At 34.2% G+C, this 17,487-nt stretch overlaps 1 protein-coding gene across 3 annotated transcripts in view; it reads left to right on the forward strand.

The window, feature by feature from the left end:
* Positions 1 to 17,487, forward strand: part of LOC113070821 (colorectal mutant cancer protein) — a 90,929-nt gene that overhangs the window by 17,102 nt on the left and 56,340 nt on the right. The window contains exon 1 of one of the 3 annotated variants that reach the window (XM_026244260.1): positions 6,135 to 6,478. The exons of the other annotated variants lie outside the window; for them this stretch is intronic. Within the exon in view, the coding sequence (XP_026100045.1) occupies positions 6,422 to 6,478 (57 nt within the window). The 5' untranslated portion in view covers positions 6,135 to 6,421. Of the gene's footprint in view, positions 1 to 6,134; positions 6,479 to 17,487 lie in introns of those variants that run through there. 3 annotated transcript variants of the gene reach the window in all.

Here is a 17,487-nt window from a genome sequence, read left to right on the forward strand (position 1 = left end):
CTAGAAAAGAGAGAGTCCATAGTTTCTGTTACATCATCAAGTTGTTCTGAGGTTTTGGATATGCTAAGGAATTCGGATACATCAGGAAGATAACTTAAAAAGTAGTCTTTTGTGGTAGAAGTGATGGTTCTTCGATACTTGTAACAAGAAGTAGAATTTACAATTTTGGCTATATGAAGTTTACACAGAACTAAATAATGATCTGAGATATCATCACTTGGCTGAATAATTTCAACACTATCAACATCAATTCCATGTGACAGTATTAAATCTAGAGTATGATTTCGACAATGAGTAGGTCCTGAAACGTGTTGTCTAACCCCAATAGAGTTCAGAATGTCTATAAATGCTGATCCCAATGCATCTTTTTCATTATCGACATGGATATTAAAATCACCAACTATTAAGACTTTATCTGCAGCCAGAACTAACTCGGAAGTAAAATCACCAAACTCTTTAATAAAGTCTGTATGGTGCCCTGGTGGCCTGTATACAGTAGCCAGTACAAACATAACAGGGGATTTATCATTAACATTGGTTTCTCTGGATAATGCTATATGAAGCACCATTACTTCAAACGAGTTATACTTGAAGCCTGCCCTCTGAGAAATCCTGAAAATGTTGTTATAAATTGAAGCAACTCCTCCCCCTTTGCCTTTTAGACGCGGCTCGTGTTTATAACAATAATCTTGGGGGGTGGACTCATTTAAAATAATGTAATCATCAGGTTTTAGCCAGGTTTCTGTCAAGCAGAGCACATCTATATTATGATCAGTTATCATATTATTTACAAAAAGTGTTTTCGTAGAAATGGATCTGATATTCAATAAGCCAATCTTTATCATTTGTTTATCCATATTGCATTTGTTTTTTATTTGTTGAACCTCAATTAAATTGTTAACCTTAACTTGGTTTGGACGTTTTTTGTATTTTCTAGTTCGTGGAACAGACACAGTCTCTATAGTGTGATATCTAGGTGAAAGAGTCTCTATGTGCTGAGAATTAACTGACCTCTGTGACGGGAGGCAGCTAGCAGACGGTCGGTTTAGCCAGTCTGTCTGCTTCCTGACCTGGGCCCCAGTTAGTCAAGTATAAACACTAAGACTATTTGCCATATTTCTAGACAGGAGAGTGGCGCCACCCCAGGAGGGATGAAGACCATCTCTTTTAAACAGGTCAGGTCTGCCCCAAAAGCTCGTCCAATTGTCTATATAACCTATGTTATTCTGTGGGCACCACTTAGACATCCAGCCATTGAGTGATGACAATCTGCTATGCATCTCATCACCACGGTAAGCAGGGAGGGGACCAGAGCATATTACAGTGTCTGACATCGTGTCCTCAACAGATGCAACGAGCGATAAATGTCATGCATGCAGATGTTTGGCTCTTAAATGAAAAAGGATATTTTTTCTGCTTAGTTGCATTGGTCGACTCATTTGGCTTTTTTTTTTTATTAAAAGTTGTTGCATATTTAGAGAGCAGTTTAGCTGATGTGTGTATTTATACGCTAACATTCAGAATATGCAAATATGAGGACATTTGTGCTTTGGAAAAGAACTGATTTTATTCACCTGGGATGCATTAAATAGATACAAATTGATTGTAAAGACATTCATAATTGTACAGATTATTTCAAATAAATGAGCACTATTCAAACTTTATCCAACTTTATAAAAAAAAATATTAAATAAATATTTATTTAAATATTTTCTACCAATGCATTTTTGACTATATTTTTGAAAACATATTTAAAATATATAAATGTTTTTTTAAAGCATTAAAACATATTCTCATACATTCAATCCACTTTTGAACCAAAGCTTTATTTTATTGTGTTTAACTCCTGTGAACATATAACACATTTGAATAAATGTTATACAAAAAGTAATATAATTTACAATGTTTCGAATAATAATTTGATTATATCATTATAAATCTACTTTTCATCTCTATTAGGTTGTTTTTTTATATATATAATTTTGCATTTAGGCTAATTGATATATTTTTAGTCTTCCTGAAATACATTTTAAAATATATTTTGGTATTGAAAGTATTGGATTTTAAATTTAAAAAAAATATATTTCTTAGTATATATTAAAAATATATTTTGGCCAAAAAAAAAAAAAAAAAAGACTCCTCTTGGAAACTTCTTGGAAACTGATATTTCATTATCATTTATTGTATTAATATTTTAGATTGTATTTTGATTAATGAAATATGTAATTAGTGACCAGAATGATGCTTTTGTAAATATTATTGCTATTATTTTCCTTTTGTGTAGCCTCTGGTGGCTCAGATTTGTGTTTTAGGTGAGGACAGAAGACTGCTGTGTTGTGTCTGTTCAGAAAAATGTAGTACGCCTCACTTCGAGATGTCTTCACAGTGTGTTAGTTAGTCTCGTTTGGCTCTGTAGCCTCATTATATGTTGAGTTTGCTGCAGGTTTATGGTCTCTCTCACCTTTGTGTCCTTCAGATGCAGTTGTGCTGCTTCAAGCAGTTTTTCTCCAGCCGTTGTGAAGGCTGCTTGTTTTAAAGGCCAGACGTGTGTTTTATCCTTTAGAGGACAGATGAAAAGACGAATGCTCACCATGGGAATGGTCTGAAATGATAAATGTGAATGCTGTTTCCTCTCTTGCCCTTGGAAATAAACACATACACACACACACACACACACACGGTTACGGTGTATAATTATCCTACCAGAATACTGCTCCTTCACTGCAAAAAAAAAAAAAACTTAGTCTTTTAGTCTTTTTTTTTTTTACTTAATTTCCAGCCAAAATATAAAAAAAGAAAATACATTTTTAATTTGAATGTTTAATAATTATTAATTTAATTATTATTGTTGATACCGATTTTATCAAACACTTATTGGCCGATTCCAATACTGATATTTCATTAAGAATTAATTTGTTTAAATAATTTCTCTCTTTCTTTCAATTTTAAATTTAAATTTTTAAAAATTTTTATATATATATTTTACTTTTTTAAATATATTTTAAATTACATATATATTTTTATAAATTTAATATTTTGGATTTAATTTTTATTGTTATTGGCCTGTTTTGGACTTCTCCTTACTTTTTATATTTTAGACATTTAGAGAGAAGTGCATCTTCATGGATTATGATTATAAGAGTTTTTGTTTCGATTTGTTTTATTTCGTTAAGTAGTCATTTAAAGCTTTCTTTAGATATATTAATTCATGTCTGTGAGTTTCGGTTCATTTTTGTACTCTTGTTAAAGACGAGATGGCAGAAAGCACATCATGTGTGTTTTCTTTATTTTATAAAAGCACAACATTTTGTTGATACTGTGAGTGAACAAAAAGGAAAACACAAACTATTGAGTATATCATACATTTATCTAGGTTTAACGTTTAAACATTCTTATATGCTTGAACTGTTTTATATCTATAGTTTTTATTTTAGGCAAGTCGTCAGGATTTGAGAAGGCTGAATTGATCAAATATAAGCTATGATAATTGTGTGCCGCACCTAACCTTTAGAAAATAAAGTGCACCCAGTGCAAAAAGTTAGTTTAGAGCCCTGTTGTCTTTCTTTCATTAATAAAAAATAGTACATATGAATTTTTAAAAATGTATTATACTTTTAAAATATAATTAAAATATGTATATATTTGTATTAATTTTTTTTATTATATATTTATAATATTATTTAATGTTTACATGTATCAAATATTCTTTATATTTATTGTAATTTTATATTGTTTATAATATTATTCAAATTTGTTGTTGTTCTAAATTACATTTGCTGTGTTAATTTAGTACATGATATATGGATCAAGATGCTTGAGAAATTAGCAACAGACAAACAATTAAGAAAACAGTAAAACGGACTATAAAAAATGAGTTTAATTAACAGCACGGAGTAAATGGGTTAACAAAAAGTTTCAATCAAGTGATTTCTGAACTGATTTCTGGAAGGAATAAATAAAAGTGACTTCACACAAACAAATAATTAAGAAGGATAAAGAAAAGATGGAGATCGAATGCATCAGTATACTGAACAAGTCTAGTGATGATGACAGTAAGCTCATGAATTATTCATCAGAGTATTTTTGTATTTCTGAGCTTCAGCTCTTCACGTTTCTCGCAGGAAATGCGGCTCGTTTGCCAAAAACCCAAAATATCCGACCTCTATGTGTGTAGTTTATATAGCTGTGAGATCATGTGAATGTGAATAATGATCTGCAGTGTGTTTTGAGTTATAATGGTGACTAAACTTTGATTTTTGGTGAAATGATCCATCACTTCACTAGAGGGAGCTGTTGATTTCATGATATAACCCTGTTCAACATCAATACTTGACTCTTTTCACCCATATAATCTTCACATGTAAATCCAGCACGCTCTAATGCTGGGTGTTTTTGACTGCTTCTGACAGATTGTTTGATGAAGACTGTAATTAAGTCCGTTACACAGAGTCTGTGTCAGGAGAGCGATATAATCAGCTTAAGAGCCTCAGCCAGAGAAACGACAGAGAAAGCCCTGGATCTCAGCCAGAGCGAGGAAAACAATGAGCAAACACCTATAAACCATCAGAGGCTGGGGTTTAAAGGGACAGTGCGCCTAAAAATGACCAGCCTGTCACCGTTTGCTCACTTTCATGCCGTTTCAAACCAGTTTGACTGAGTTTCTTCTGTGGAAAACAAAAGCAGATATTTAGCAGAATGTTCACGCTGCTCTGTTTCATACAGTGGATGGTGACCAAAGCATGTCAGGTACACAAAATGACCAGCAGCACCAAAACAGAAACACTTTTTATATATTACTTGCTATATTATGTAATATTTACTTACGATTTATTTGTATACTGTAGTTATTTCTATTAAAAACGCTTATCTATAATTAAAGAACTCCTCTAAATTCCATTCAGATTTAATATTAGGCTTGTTTTTGGTCACTTTTGATTATTAATAATGTCAAATCTGGTGCGTTGCATTGTTTTGCGGATTGTTTAAAAGTATGTAAGTGTAAATCTTTAAAAACGGCAAATAATAACGAGATTTATGATACTTTTTTATGGTGCTTTCATGGAATTTTGGGGAGTATAATGCTTATTTATTTATTTAAAATATATAAGTAAAAAATTTCAATATTGCATTTTTAAATACATTTTTTAAGTAAGTATTACATATTTTTTAACAATTTATAATTATTTTTGAAATTAGTATTTGCTATCAAAAATAATTAATTTAAATGTATGCAAATTACTATAAATATAAAAATTATAAATCATAATAGTTAATTATGATTTTTAAATATTAAATATTTGTAATTTACAACTATTTCTAAATTATATAGTATTTGTGTTGAAATAATTGATTTATGTATATTAATTATTATAAATTAATATAAGAATTATAAATTATAAGTTATTTATATATTTATATGTGTCCATGCCGCACAAAAGTAGTCTTAAGTCTCTGGGGTGTATTTGTAGCAATAACCAAAAATACATTGTACGAATTAAAATTATAGATTTTTCTTTTATGCCAAAAATCATTAGGATAGTAAGTAAAGATCATGTTCCTTGAAGATATTTAGTAAATTTCCTACTGTAAATATATCAGAACTTAATGTTTGATTAGTAATATGCATTGCTCAGAACTTCATTTGAACAACTTTAAAGATGATTTTCTCAATATTTAGATTTTTTTTGCTCCTTTAGATTCCAGATTTTCAAATAGTTGTATCTCAGGCAAATATTGTGTTTATATAGCAACATATAATGCAATATTGTATTTTAAATAATTTTCTAAAAAATATATATTTCTAAATGATTAAAAAAGAATCTGTCACATCATTGAAATCCGTATTAAATAATTATAAATCAAAGATTGTTAAACAGCATTCAATTCAATAGAGCAAAAAATTGATTTCTTTATAACTTTTCACAATCAATACAAAAATACATTAATTGAGTTAGTTGATGTGTCTGGATGATTTACTTCTACAGTGTTTACTGTAAGTGTAGAAGTGAGCGGCTGAGAGAGAGAGGAAGTCCAGAGCATGACTCCCTGAAGGAGTCTCCTCCCAAACACACACACACACACACACACACACAGACGTCAAATACTCCATCCTGCGGCCCCATGCAGCTGTGAGGAGGTCCCTCTCTCTCTCTCTCTCTCTCTGCGTGTGTGTGTGTGGATCAGAGCGCTGCGGAGCTGGCTCAGGGAATGTGCGGAGTGTGGATTGAGTAGTGTGTCTGGTGTGGATATATGCGCTGGGATTGTGTTGGGAAGACTGCGGGGTTGAGGATGAGCCGCCAGCAGCGTTTGTGGATTACAGAAGCGGGAGGAACCTGAGAAGAGACGTGTTTCTCGTTAGCCTCGGGCGTCTGCCGTCTCAGGCTGGAATACCGTCTCCGGAAACACCATTAGTTTCGGGACCATGAACTCTGGAGTGACGGTGAACGCTGGCAGGGAAGCAGCGGCCGAGGGAAGAGAGGTGAGACGCAGCAGATGAAGCGCACCACACACACACACACACACTGGAGGAAAGACTTCTGCTCTTGTTCTCTTTCTGTGTCTGTGTGTGTGTGTGTTTCTCTGCTGTCACTTTTAGAGCCTCGTCATGTGATTCTCATCCTGGGTGTTTTCAGGGTCAGATCTCATGTGAACGCCCTCCTACACCGGAGACATGTACTTCTTTAATCACAGACTCTAGAATGGAGGGAATAGGAAATCTGTTCTGAAATCAAATTCAAAAGTGAGCATAAAGTTGAGATAGGATATATATGCAGTTTTTCACTGTTTTTCAGCATCTTGTGCCATGAGCAACACATTTTTAAGAATATCAGTATTGTAATGTTATTTGTTTACTTGTTTTTTTTTTTTTGTTTACAGGTTTTTTTAATAAGCATTTTTGTAGTCACTTGAATTTTTTGTATAGTCATGCTTGGTTCTTAAACTAATTTATGAGAATAATTGTTATAATATTTTTATTTAGAAAATCCTTATGCTGTTAACAAGAACTGCACACTGAAATAGAAATTATTATAATTATAATTATTTATAGTTTTTTTAATTAACACTTTTATTTTCAGTTTAATATTGTTTTAGTTATGCTCAGTCATTAGACTCTTTTCTAAGTATATTTGATATAATTTTTTTATCTAAGAAAATGTATCTGCTGTCAAAATGAAACATTAAATACACCTTAAAATAGTTTTTTATATATATTTGCTTTCACTTGTTTTCAGAATCTTGTGGCATGAGCACATTTTTAAGAATGATAATTATTTTTAATTATTATAAAATATATAATTTAATTTTTTTATAATTATTTCAATTTTTATATGCATTTATTTATTTATATTGAATATTTATTTATTTACAGAGTTATATTTTACATTTTTAAAATTAAAATTTTTATATTCTTTATCATTTATAATATTTTTATCTCGTTTTGCTTGATTCTCAAGTCTTTTATTGAGAGTAAAATAATTTAGAGGATAATAGTTAGTATAATTGTTTATATACAATACTTTATATAAAAATAATTTTATATATAATCTTTATTGTTATAATTTTTACTGGAACAAGCATGAAAATTCATTGGTCAGAAAGTGTGTGATCACGGTTTATAAAAATAAGGTACATTTAGTTGTATATAATACGTTTTGCACCATGTTCAGGTTTCATTGGAAGTTTGTTTATTTTAAATATTTCCCTAATGAGTCATAATGAAATAGTTTTGTTTATTTTATGCCTTTATTTAACTAGTGCTTGTTGTGCATTAATCTCAAGATTTATTAGGAGAAAACACCTAGTTTTGATTGCATAATGTTGCAGTTCATTTTCTTCCTCGCGTCTTGAGTTCAAGCAAAAGAAAGAGACATTTTGCTCCACGTGCATGTAATGCCTCGTGGATGTGTGTTTTATGAGCTGATGTTGTTGTCATTTTAGTGTCAGGGATGTAATCAGATCCCATCTTACTCGCTCGGAGCGTTTGATCCGACACCAAAAAAAAAACACAAAAGCCACTTAATAGAGAGCACCTTTGATTTGGAGCTGCTAGCTGAACATTTTAATTGTCCAAACACGTGTTTATGTGAAGTGTGCGGCTCTGAACAGCTGCTGCTTGTGTGTACAGATGTTATCCTCTTACATTGATCAGGGATTGTTCTGGAAGCGATGAGCGTCTCTGGGGGCTTTACCAGCCGAATGATGGTTTACTGCATGACACGTGGTTGATTGCAGTGGAAATAATTGTGCTCAGTTTGTAGAAATTAACTAGAATTGTTTTTACAGTAATGGTCTCAAGGTCAAATCCTGTAAAGTCATACGGTTATGTGTTCATGAGAAACATTTTTTTTTTTTATTAGGCACCTGAGCGTTGTTGATTAAATAATTCATTACAATTTGTATCAATTAAATGCTTTATTTATTGTAAGTGCATTTATTTATTGGTGTGTTGTAGCAACAGAAATAATTCTGTAAAAATGTTTTCTTTTTTTACAGTAATGGTCTCAAGGTCAAACACTTTATTTAAATTATTGATCTATTTTAAGTGCTTTTATATGTTGGTGTGTTGTTGATTGTTAATTTGATTATATTCTTTAAAAAAAACTAATTATTCATCAGATATCAGTGGATTTATATTAGCCATTTGAGTGCTATTTTTCTCTCTTGGTGTTTGTTTACATTAATATATATTTTTTGCTATTTTAAGTCTATATTTATTTAAATTAATACTTTTTAGTTCAATTTTTTTATTAAATTATATTATTTTGTTATTTAATAGTGCAGTTGTTTTTAATTAATTTTATGTAAACAATTTTATTGCATTTCATTACTTAATTATATTTAATTAAGTTTTTACTTGTTTTTATTTTTTAATGTAGTTTCATTCTAAGCAAGTAATTTCACATTTCATTTTCCATTTTAATCATTTTGTGCAATAACGGAGTCAAATAGTTGCAGTTAAACTGTATAAAATACATCTTAAACATTTTATAGTTTGTGCATTAATGTAAATGCGACAAGTTGAGACCATATTGTTGGCTCAGGTCAATTATCAGGTACGACTTTTAATTTTAATGGTGTATTACTTAGGCTAATAAATGCTTTAGAAGAATTTACGTATTACTTGTTGAGGTTATCTAATGGAACCTTATTGTAAAGAGCATTCCTTCATGGAAAACCCAGTCTGAGGTTACAAAGGTTTGAGGATGACAGGACTTCTTCTGTTCTCGTGTCCTCCTGCCTAAGACAGACGTAAGACAGAGCTGTCTTTATCTGACCGGGAGCGTCTGTCCTCTCGCAGGCAGACGGTCAGAAATAAAAGCTCTGTGTGATAAGCACAGGGCCACTGTCTATTTTTATCTCCACTTCGTCTCTTCACGCTGATTTAGTGCCACGTTCGGCTCTCTAGCTTTAGTACACACTAAAAAGCCACTTTAGATCGAAGGAGATCTGCACAGGGCTTTCTGACACTCAGGGAAAAGCTTCACACTGAACTGTTACTGAGCTAAAAGTTTAGATATTAAAGGTATACTCCACCCTAAAATGAAAATGTTGTCATTAATCACTTACCCCCATATTGTTCCAAATAGAGGTGGGTGATATATCGTTTAGATGATAATATCCAAATTGTTATCTGGACGATATGCAAAATTGGGACACCCCAAACATGAAAAGAGATGAAGGGAGTTAAAGAGAAAACAAATAACGCAGACTATAACCTTCTAAACAATTATATGTAGCGATTTTAATAATGTAGGGGTTTGTTTGACTGTATTTTATGTTTTTTTTTTTTTGTACAAAATCACGATCGTTCCTCGATTGCACGAGAGTAAGCTGCTAATAATTTGAGTTCTTACCTGTGTGTTATGATGTTTCTTAGATTGAAGCAACAATCCAAAAACGTAAAGAGTAAAGCCGATGTACCATTAATAAAATAGCTGCTAGAAAAGGCAAAATATGCGTTGTTTGCAGAAAGTCTGAAGTTGAATGTCTGTGGCGTCCTCAAGAGGCAAGCTTTGTGATTGCATCATTAGAAAATTGCATTTGTATAACGACGAGTCCAAAAGATTAAATACGTTTTCCCAAGAGATCCACCGGAATAGCCTCCGAACACGAACAGGGCTTCTTTTAACTTCTAGAAAATACAAACTTAAACATTTTTATTAATACGGTGGATTGCCCATAATGCCTCAGTCTTACGTCTTACGTCATCACAGTGTGTCGTGCGTGTGACTCATCAGTCACTTGTTATCTAGCTTTGAGCGTAACAACACAAAAATGAGTGAACAAAACGAAATTACACAGTCATCCTCAAAACCAGTGCCAGAAGAACTAACTGCGAGATGTTGGTCAGCTTCTTTAGCCTGGAGATGGTTTGGTTTTGACGAAAAAGATGAGCAACAAACGTCGCCCATCTGTAGAATTTGTCGAAAGCAGATCGGCTTAAAGCAGAACGCCACAACCAACCTCTTTCATCTTCTCCGGACAACGCACAAAACACAGTTTTGTTAGTCTATTACTAATAGAGTACTGTTTGTAAAGCACAAAGTTACTTTATTACCTACATATATTGAAAAATCACTGTTCTTATATTAAAATATTTAGTACAGTAACTTGGTTCATGTTTAAATCAATAAGTCTCATATCTTTATGTACTAGTAATTCTATACAATAATAGGTCAAATGCAGCAAGTCAAAAGACCAACTGGACCATCTTTGCCAGTTTGAACACATTTCTTGGAAGGATTGCAAAAATATAATCTGAATATCGATATCGAGATATTGAAAAAAAATATCGAGATATCCATTTTTGTCAATATCTCCCACCCCTACCTAGTTCCAAACCCATAAAAGCTCAGTTCATCTTCAGAACACAATTCAAGATATTTTGGATGAAAACCGGGAGGCTTGAGACTGTCCCGTTGACTGCCAAGTAAATAAAAATAAGTAATAGGTAAATAATAATAAATTCATGCAGACACTTTTATCCAAAGCGACTTACAATGCATTCAGGCTTAATTTTTTTACCTAACGTGTTCCCTGGGAATCGAATTCACAACCTTTTGCACTGCCAACGCAATGCTCTACCATTGAGCCATCGGTATGAAAAGTCATCTAAATACTCAATCTGACCATCAGACGTGCAATCTGGGTTATATGAAGCAATAGGAACACTTTTAAGCGAAGTAAACAAAAATAACGACTTTATTCAATAATTCCTTTGTCAACAGTCTCCTCTGTGTCACTCCATATCACTGTATGCTGTGTATGCTCTCGTGCCACAAGGACGCGCTGCTTCTACATGTATTTAGCTTTTATTTTAAATAAAACAGCGCACCCTTGTGGCTCGGAGGACATGTCTGATGGCAGGCTGAGTATTCTGACGACGACTTTCATAACTTTTCTGCACCTTGACACTGTTATTTACTTGGCAGTCAATGGGACAGTCACAAACCTCATCCAAAATATCTTACATTTTGTTCCGAAGACGAATGGAGCTTTTATGGGTTTGGAACGACATGGGGGTAAGTGATTGACAAAATGTTCATTTTGGGGTGTAGTAACCCTTTAATATTGAAGTATAATTACCATGCTATACCAAGGGTGATCCTTTTAAGGAGAGCTTCAGCCCCACAAAACTAGCTGTACAATCAGACCAGTGCCAAGTGTTCACAGGAGACCTGTGTTAACCTGACATCACTAGAGATCAGATCACCTGAGAGCAGCTTCAAAAGCTCAGTTACTGACTTTCTGTCTCTGAGTATTTCAAGATCAGTCTCCGTCTCTTTCTCGGTACGACATCTTTGAGCTGCTATAGTTCAGGGCACTAATGTTCTCAGATTTACCGGCGCCTCCATCAGCTCGTAAAGCTCTGCGCTCGCTGATGGATGTGGAGGCTTGAGACTGTCCCGTTGACTGCCAAGTAAATAAAAATAAGTAATAGGTAAATAATAATAAATTCATGCAGACACTTTTATCCAAAGCGACTTACAATGCATTCAGGCTTAAATTTTTTACCTAACGTGTTCCCTGGGAATCGAATTCACAACCTTTTGCACTGCCAACGCAATGCTCTACCATTGAGCCATCGGTATGAAAAGTCATCTAAATACTCAATCTGACCATCAGACGTGCAATCTGGGTTATATGAAGCAATAGGAACACTTTTAAGCGAAGTAAACAAAAATAACGACTTTATTCAATAATTCCTTTGTCAACAGTCTCCTCTGTGTCACTCCATATCACTGTATGCTGTGTATGCTCTCGTGCCACAAGGACGCGCTGCTTCTACATGTATTTAGCTTTTATTTTAAATAAAACAGCGCACCCTTGTGGCTCGGAGGACATGTCTGATGGCAGGCTGAGTATTCTGACGACGACTTTCATAACTTTTCTGCACCTTGACACTGTTATTTACTTGGCAGTCAATGGGACAGTCACAAACCTCATCCAAAATATCTTACATTTTGTTCCGAAGACGAATGGAGCTTTTATGGGTTTGGAACGACATGGGGGTAAGTGATTGACAAAATGTTCATTTTGGGGTGTAGTAACCCTTTAATATTGAAGTATAATTACCATGCTATGCCAAGGGTGATCCTTTTAAGGAGAGCTTCAGCCCCACAAAACTAGCTGTACAATCAGACCAGTGCCACTTCCTCAAGAAGGTCTATTATTCTCAAGCGTTTTAAGACTTGTCAGATCAAACTGTAAAGTTTAAGTGTCTCCGTGTTCAGTAGTTAATTGTGCTGCTGTGATGTGTTATTGTAGATTTTCCATCCGCTGTCATGATCTCTAAGAGAGCAGTTTGATGTTGCATTTAGTGGCGAGCTGAATTTTGCACTGATTTTAAAAGCAATATTGAGTTATTTTGTGATGCAAGTAGATGTAAATGCATATGCAGTCATGATATTAAAGACTCTTTTTGATTAAATCTCATCACAAGTGTTCACAGGAGACCTGTGTTAACCTGACATCACTAGAGATCAGATCACCTGAGAGCAGCTTCAAAAGCTCAGTTACTGACTTTCTGTCTCTGAGTATTTCAAGATCAGTCTCCGTCTCTTTCTCGGTACGACATCTTTGAGCTGCTATAGTTCAGGGCACTAATGTTCTCAGATTTACCGGCGCCTCCATCAGCTCGTAAAGCTCTGCGCTCGCTGATGGATGTGATGGGAGATTGTGAACGGAGACATGAGCAAGCTGGTGTTGTGACGGCCATGATTTATGGCACTTCTGTAAGGAAGACAAACTCACTCGAGAGGAAAGCGGCGTCTCACTGCGATTTACAGGCCCTCCGCTTGAGAAGGCCTGAACAATGAGCCAGTCTAGATATGAAAGCAGCTTTTATTTTATACAAATTTACAGCATGCATTATTAAACCCGCGGGGCCGGTAAATCCACAATGTTTTATTGGGTTTATTTGTCTGGTTCAGCAAGAGAAGAAAGGTGTGCGGTAACTAGACGCACTGCAGTTCATTAGTTAATACCCTTAATGGATTGATGAAGTGCTTTAAAGGGATAGTTCACCAAAATATGAAAATTACACTGATTTACTCATCCTCGAGCCATGCAAGGTGTATATGACTTTCTTCTTTCAGACATGTTCAGTTAAAGTTGTATTTAAAAATGCCCTGGCTCTTCCAAACTTTACAGTGGCAGTGATTGGGTTTTATTTTTCAATAGTCCAAAAGAAGTCCAATAAAGCGCATCCATCCATCATAAAATGTGTTATTATAATATTATATAATATTATAATATATTATTCATTTTGTACTTTTTATTCATGACCAGTGTTTTGCGTTTCTGCATCCATCACAATTCATCGGAGATTACGAAATTTTAAATGCAATGCAGAGAATACTGGGAACGTCATTTTCTTTGGTTTTTCACTGTAAATTTTACAGGAAATTACCGTTAACCTTTTAAAAGGTTTGTACTATAGTATGTTTTGTTTTTTTACATTAAAATCAGTAATATTTTAAAGTGTACGTCATCTGCCAGAACAAATAAACATACAAAGCTATAGATTACTGTTTATTATGTTTTAAATATGGATATTTTTCTTACAAAGATTCATGGATTCGCTGCATGAGGCCTTTATTCACCCCCTGGAGCCATGTGGGACAATTTTTATGATGGATGGATGCACTTTATTTGACGTCTTTTGGACTATTGAAAAATAACACACATTCACTGCCATCATAAAGCTTGGAAGATCCAGGAAGTTTTTAATATAATTCAGATTGGATGTGTTTAAAAAAATGAAAGACATATACACCTAGAATAGCTTGAGGCTGAGTAAATTATGAGGTAATTTTAATTTTTGGGTAAACTATATGGAATAAAAATAATGACAATTTTCAGTCTATTTTTTCACTTTACAAATTCGCTTCTACCAATTCAGTAGATCAAATTCGGCAGAAAATTCAGCATTGCACATCCGGGAGCTGAAGGAATAGCAGTCGAGTACCGATGCATGATCTCTGTTTATGTTTAACTCAGTATCTTTGCTTTAACTCATTTCCCCGTGTAGCTACAAATAAGTAGCTTTCTCTACCACAAAGACATATTGTTTTCGGTTGTTTAGTTTCCTTAAAGGGGGGGTTAAATGCTATTTCATGCATACTGAGTTTTTTACACTGTTAAAGAGTTGGATTCCCATGCTAAACATGGACAAAGTTTCAAAAATTAAGTTGTACGTTTGAAGGAGTATTTTTGTTCCAAAAAAACCTCTTCCGGTTTGTCACAAGTTTCGGAAAGTTTTTTTCGAGTATGGCTCTGTGTGACGTTAGATGGAGCGGAATTTCCTTATATGGGTCCTGACGCACTTCTGCCGGAAGAGCGCGCTCCCGTATAGCAGAGCACTGAGAGCACAACAGACTTCACTGATCAGAGCGAGAGCGTCGCCAAATGTCACAAAAGAAGTGTGTTTTTGGTTGCCAGGGCAAGACAACCCTGCACAGATTACCAAAAGAGAAACAGCATTAAGGGACCAGTGGATGGAGTTTATTTTTACAGAGCATCAACGGAGTTGTGCAAGTGTTTTTGTTTGTTCCCTGCATTTCGGATTGCACATTGTTTATTTCTTAAGGATAATGCAGTCCCAACTAAAAAGGGTCACGATCGTGTGTTGGAACCGCAGGCGGTGAGTAAAACTGCTTCAAATATCTCTGTGTTGTTAACTTAGCTATCAGCGCATAAGCACATCTAGTAAACAACATGCGATGTTGTCATCAAACTGCACTTTCCACATGTACAGCTTAAAAAAAAAGAAAGAAAAAAAAAGACGCCATAAAGTGGAACTTAAGTCATTTTCCAAAACCGCTAAGCAAATATATACAGTTTCAGTACATACCACATATAGACGCCTTTGCTGATGCTGCTCTTGTTAAATTTCAGCCTCTGGATCTGTGTCACAGCTTTCAGACGCTCTCAACGCAAAAGCCTACTGGCACTCGTGATTCTTTAGCTCCGCCCACACGTCACGCCTCTAGGCGCTCGTGTTTTTCCGGGAAAAATCGGTACAGACTATCTTTCTCTTATAAATATAATAAAAATAAAGACTTTTTGGAGTTATGAAGGATGCAGTACTACTCTATAGGTACTCAAGATTAACAGGATATTGAGTGAAAACGAGCATTTCACCCCCCCTTTAACTTCACATCATTGCTTCCCTCTTACATCACACTCCAGGATTCCTCAGAAGAGTCTGTCTGATTCAGCATGAATCATATTTGGGATATTTTTGAGATAAATGATTGATAACTGTGCTTATTTGGCCAACTAACTGATAGTTTTTACACAGAATGCCAATATGTTGAGCTTATTCTGCCATGTTGGCTTTTTAGATACATTTTTGGGTGTCTCTCCTCCTCTCTTTTGTCTTCTTTGTTATTTCCAACTAACTAACAGGCTGATGAATCAGACAGGCTGATACTGAGATGTTTGTAAGATTATGGACAGATAACTAGGGCTGGGGATCAATCAGAAATGTTAGATATCGATACCGATACCTTGACTTCGATACGATACTTTTTTGATATTTAATTTTTTTTCAGCGTGTTGATGTCTTCACAGACTCAAAGACTGATCTCCTGAGCCACCGCACAAAGAGACAAAGTATAACCAACACAATAAATCAGTGCAAATAGTTTTTATTAAAGTTAAAATCGTTTTCAGCTTAGACCGAATCATAATTTCTATATGATTTGTATGTGATTTTCAAGAGATTCTGTTTACATGTTTCATGCTAAGCAGGTTTAGCGATTAGCCTGATATAAGCTACAAATATGTCAGCAAGATTATATGGCCAAAACACACATTGGATCACAATCGGATGTCATTACAAACACTTAAGGGGATTTAAAGGGCCTAAAGTGCCTAGAAAAATATTTTAATTTTTTTTTTATCATTTCCAACTAGAAGGGTGATATTAGAAATAGAGATATTTTTGCTGTAAGTTTGATAACTGTTTATTTTGGCCAGTTAACTTGAACTGAACGATTAACCGAACTTCAGACTGCATTAGGGCTGCACGAGATTGGAAAAAAACGCACATTGCGATATTTAGTTTTTTCTGCTAAATGGAAAAAATATATAATTACCCGGTGACATGGATACCTCTATTTGGAAAAGTAAATAAATCAATGCTTGAGGTGATTTTGTAGGTGTGTGAATCAGACACTACAGGCTGTGATTTTGAAAATATTTGACCATAGATTATTGATATTGATGAATCAAGTATTTACAGTAGTATAGTGATCGGCAGAAGCTCATAACGCTCAGATCCTGCTGTTGCTACCACAGCAGGTTAAAAATTCACTGTTCGTCGGACTGAAATATTTATCGGCTGTCAGATGGTTTGAGGAATCAGCTGGAGATGTTTCAGTGTGCTGATGTTTAAATGATGAATGTCACGGTAGTAATATTGATTTCACATGCTGCTGCTGGTTCTGTCGGACGGATGTGAAGCTCTCGTGTGTAACACCAAGAGTCTCAAGAGCTTTGTTTCCTTACATATGTCTTCGGAAATCTTGTCTGTGCAGAACTTGTAAAGGCATGACTGTGCAGTTGCTAAGGAGGTCTGGGTGGTTGCTAGGTGCTGGGCTTTCTGGCACACAGCTGGACTGGTTTAAATAGATTTTTTTAATAGACGTTTTGACATTTTTATCAGAGGTTAGACTGTTTGCATGGTTGCATAATTTCATTCAATTTAAACCAGCACAGCTAGGAGCGTGAACATTTATATATTATTGTTGAATTCTTTTTGAGTATTTTTAGTAATTTTATTTCATTTTATTTAATTTAGTTGACAAGTTGACAAATATCGATTAATATGTTTTTTAATTATCATCAATTTTTTTTCAGATTCAATTCAATACATTTTAAAATCATTAATTTAAGATGAATTTAAACGTATTCAGTGATTTCAGAAATTTGTTAATTTTATTTAACTTTAATAAATTTTTATTTCCATTTTACTTTAGT

This window comes from Carassius auratus, chromosome 5, assembly GCF_003368295.1.
Source record: "Carassius auratus strain Wakin chromosome 5, ASM336829v1, whole genome shotgun sequence".
NCBI classification, from domain to species: Eukaryota; Metazoa; Chordata; class Actinopteri; order Cypriniformes; family Cyprinidae; genus Carassius; species Carassius auratus.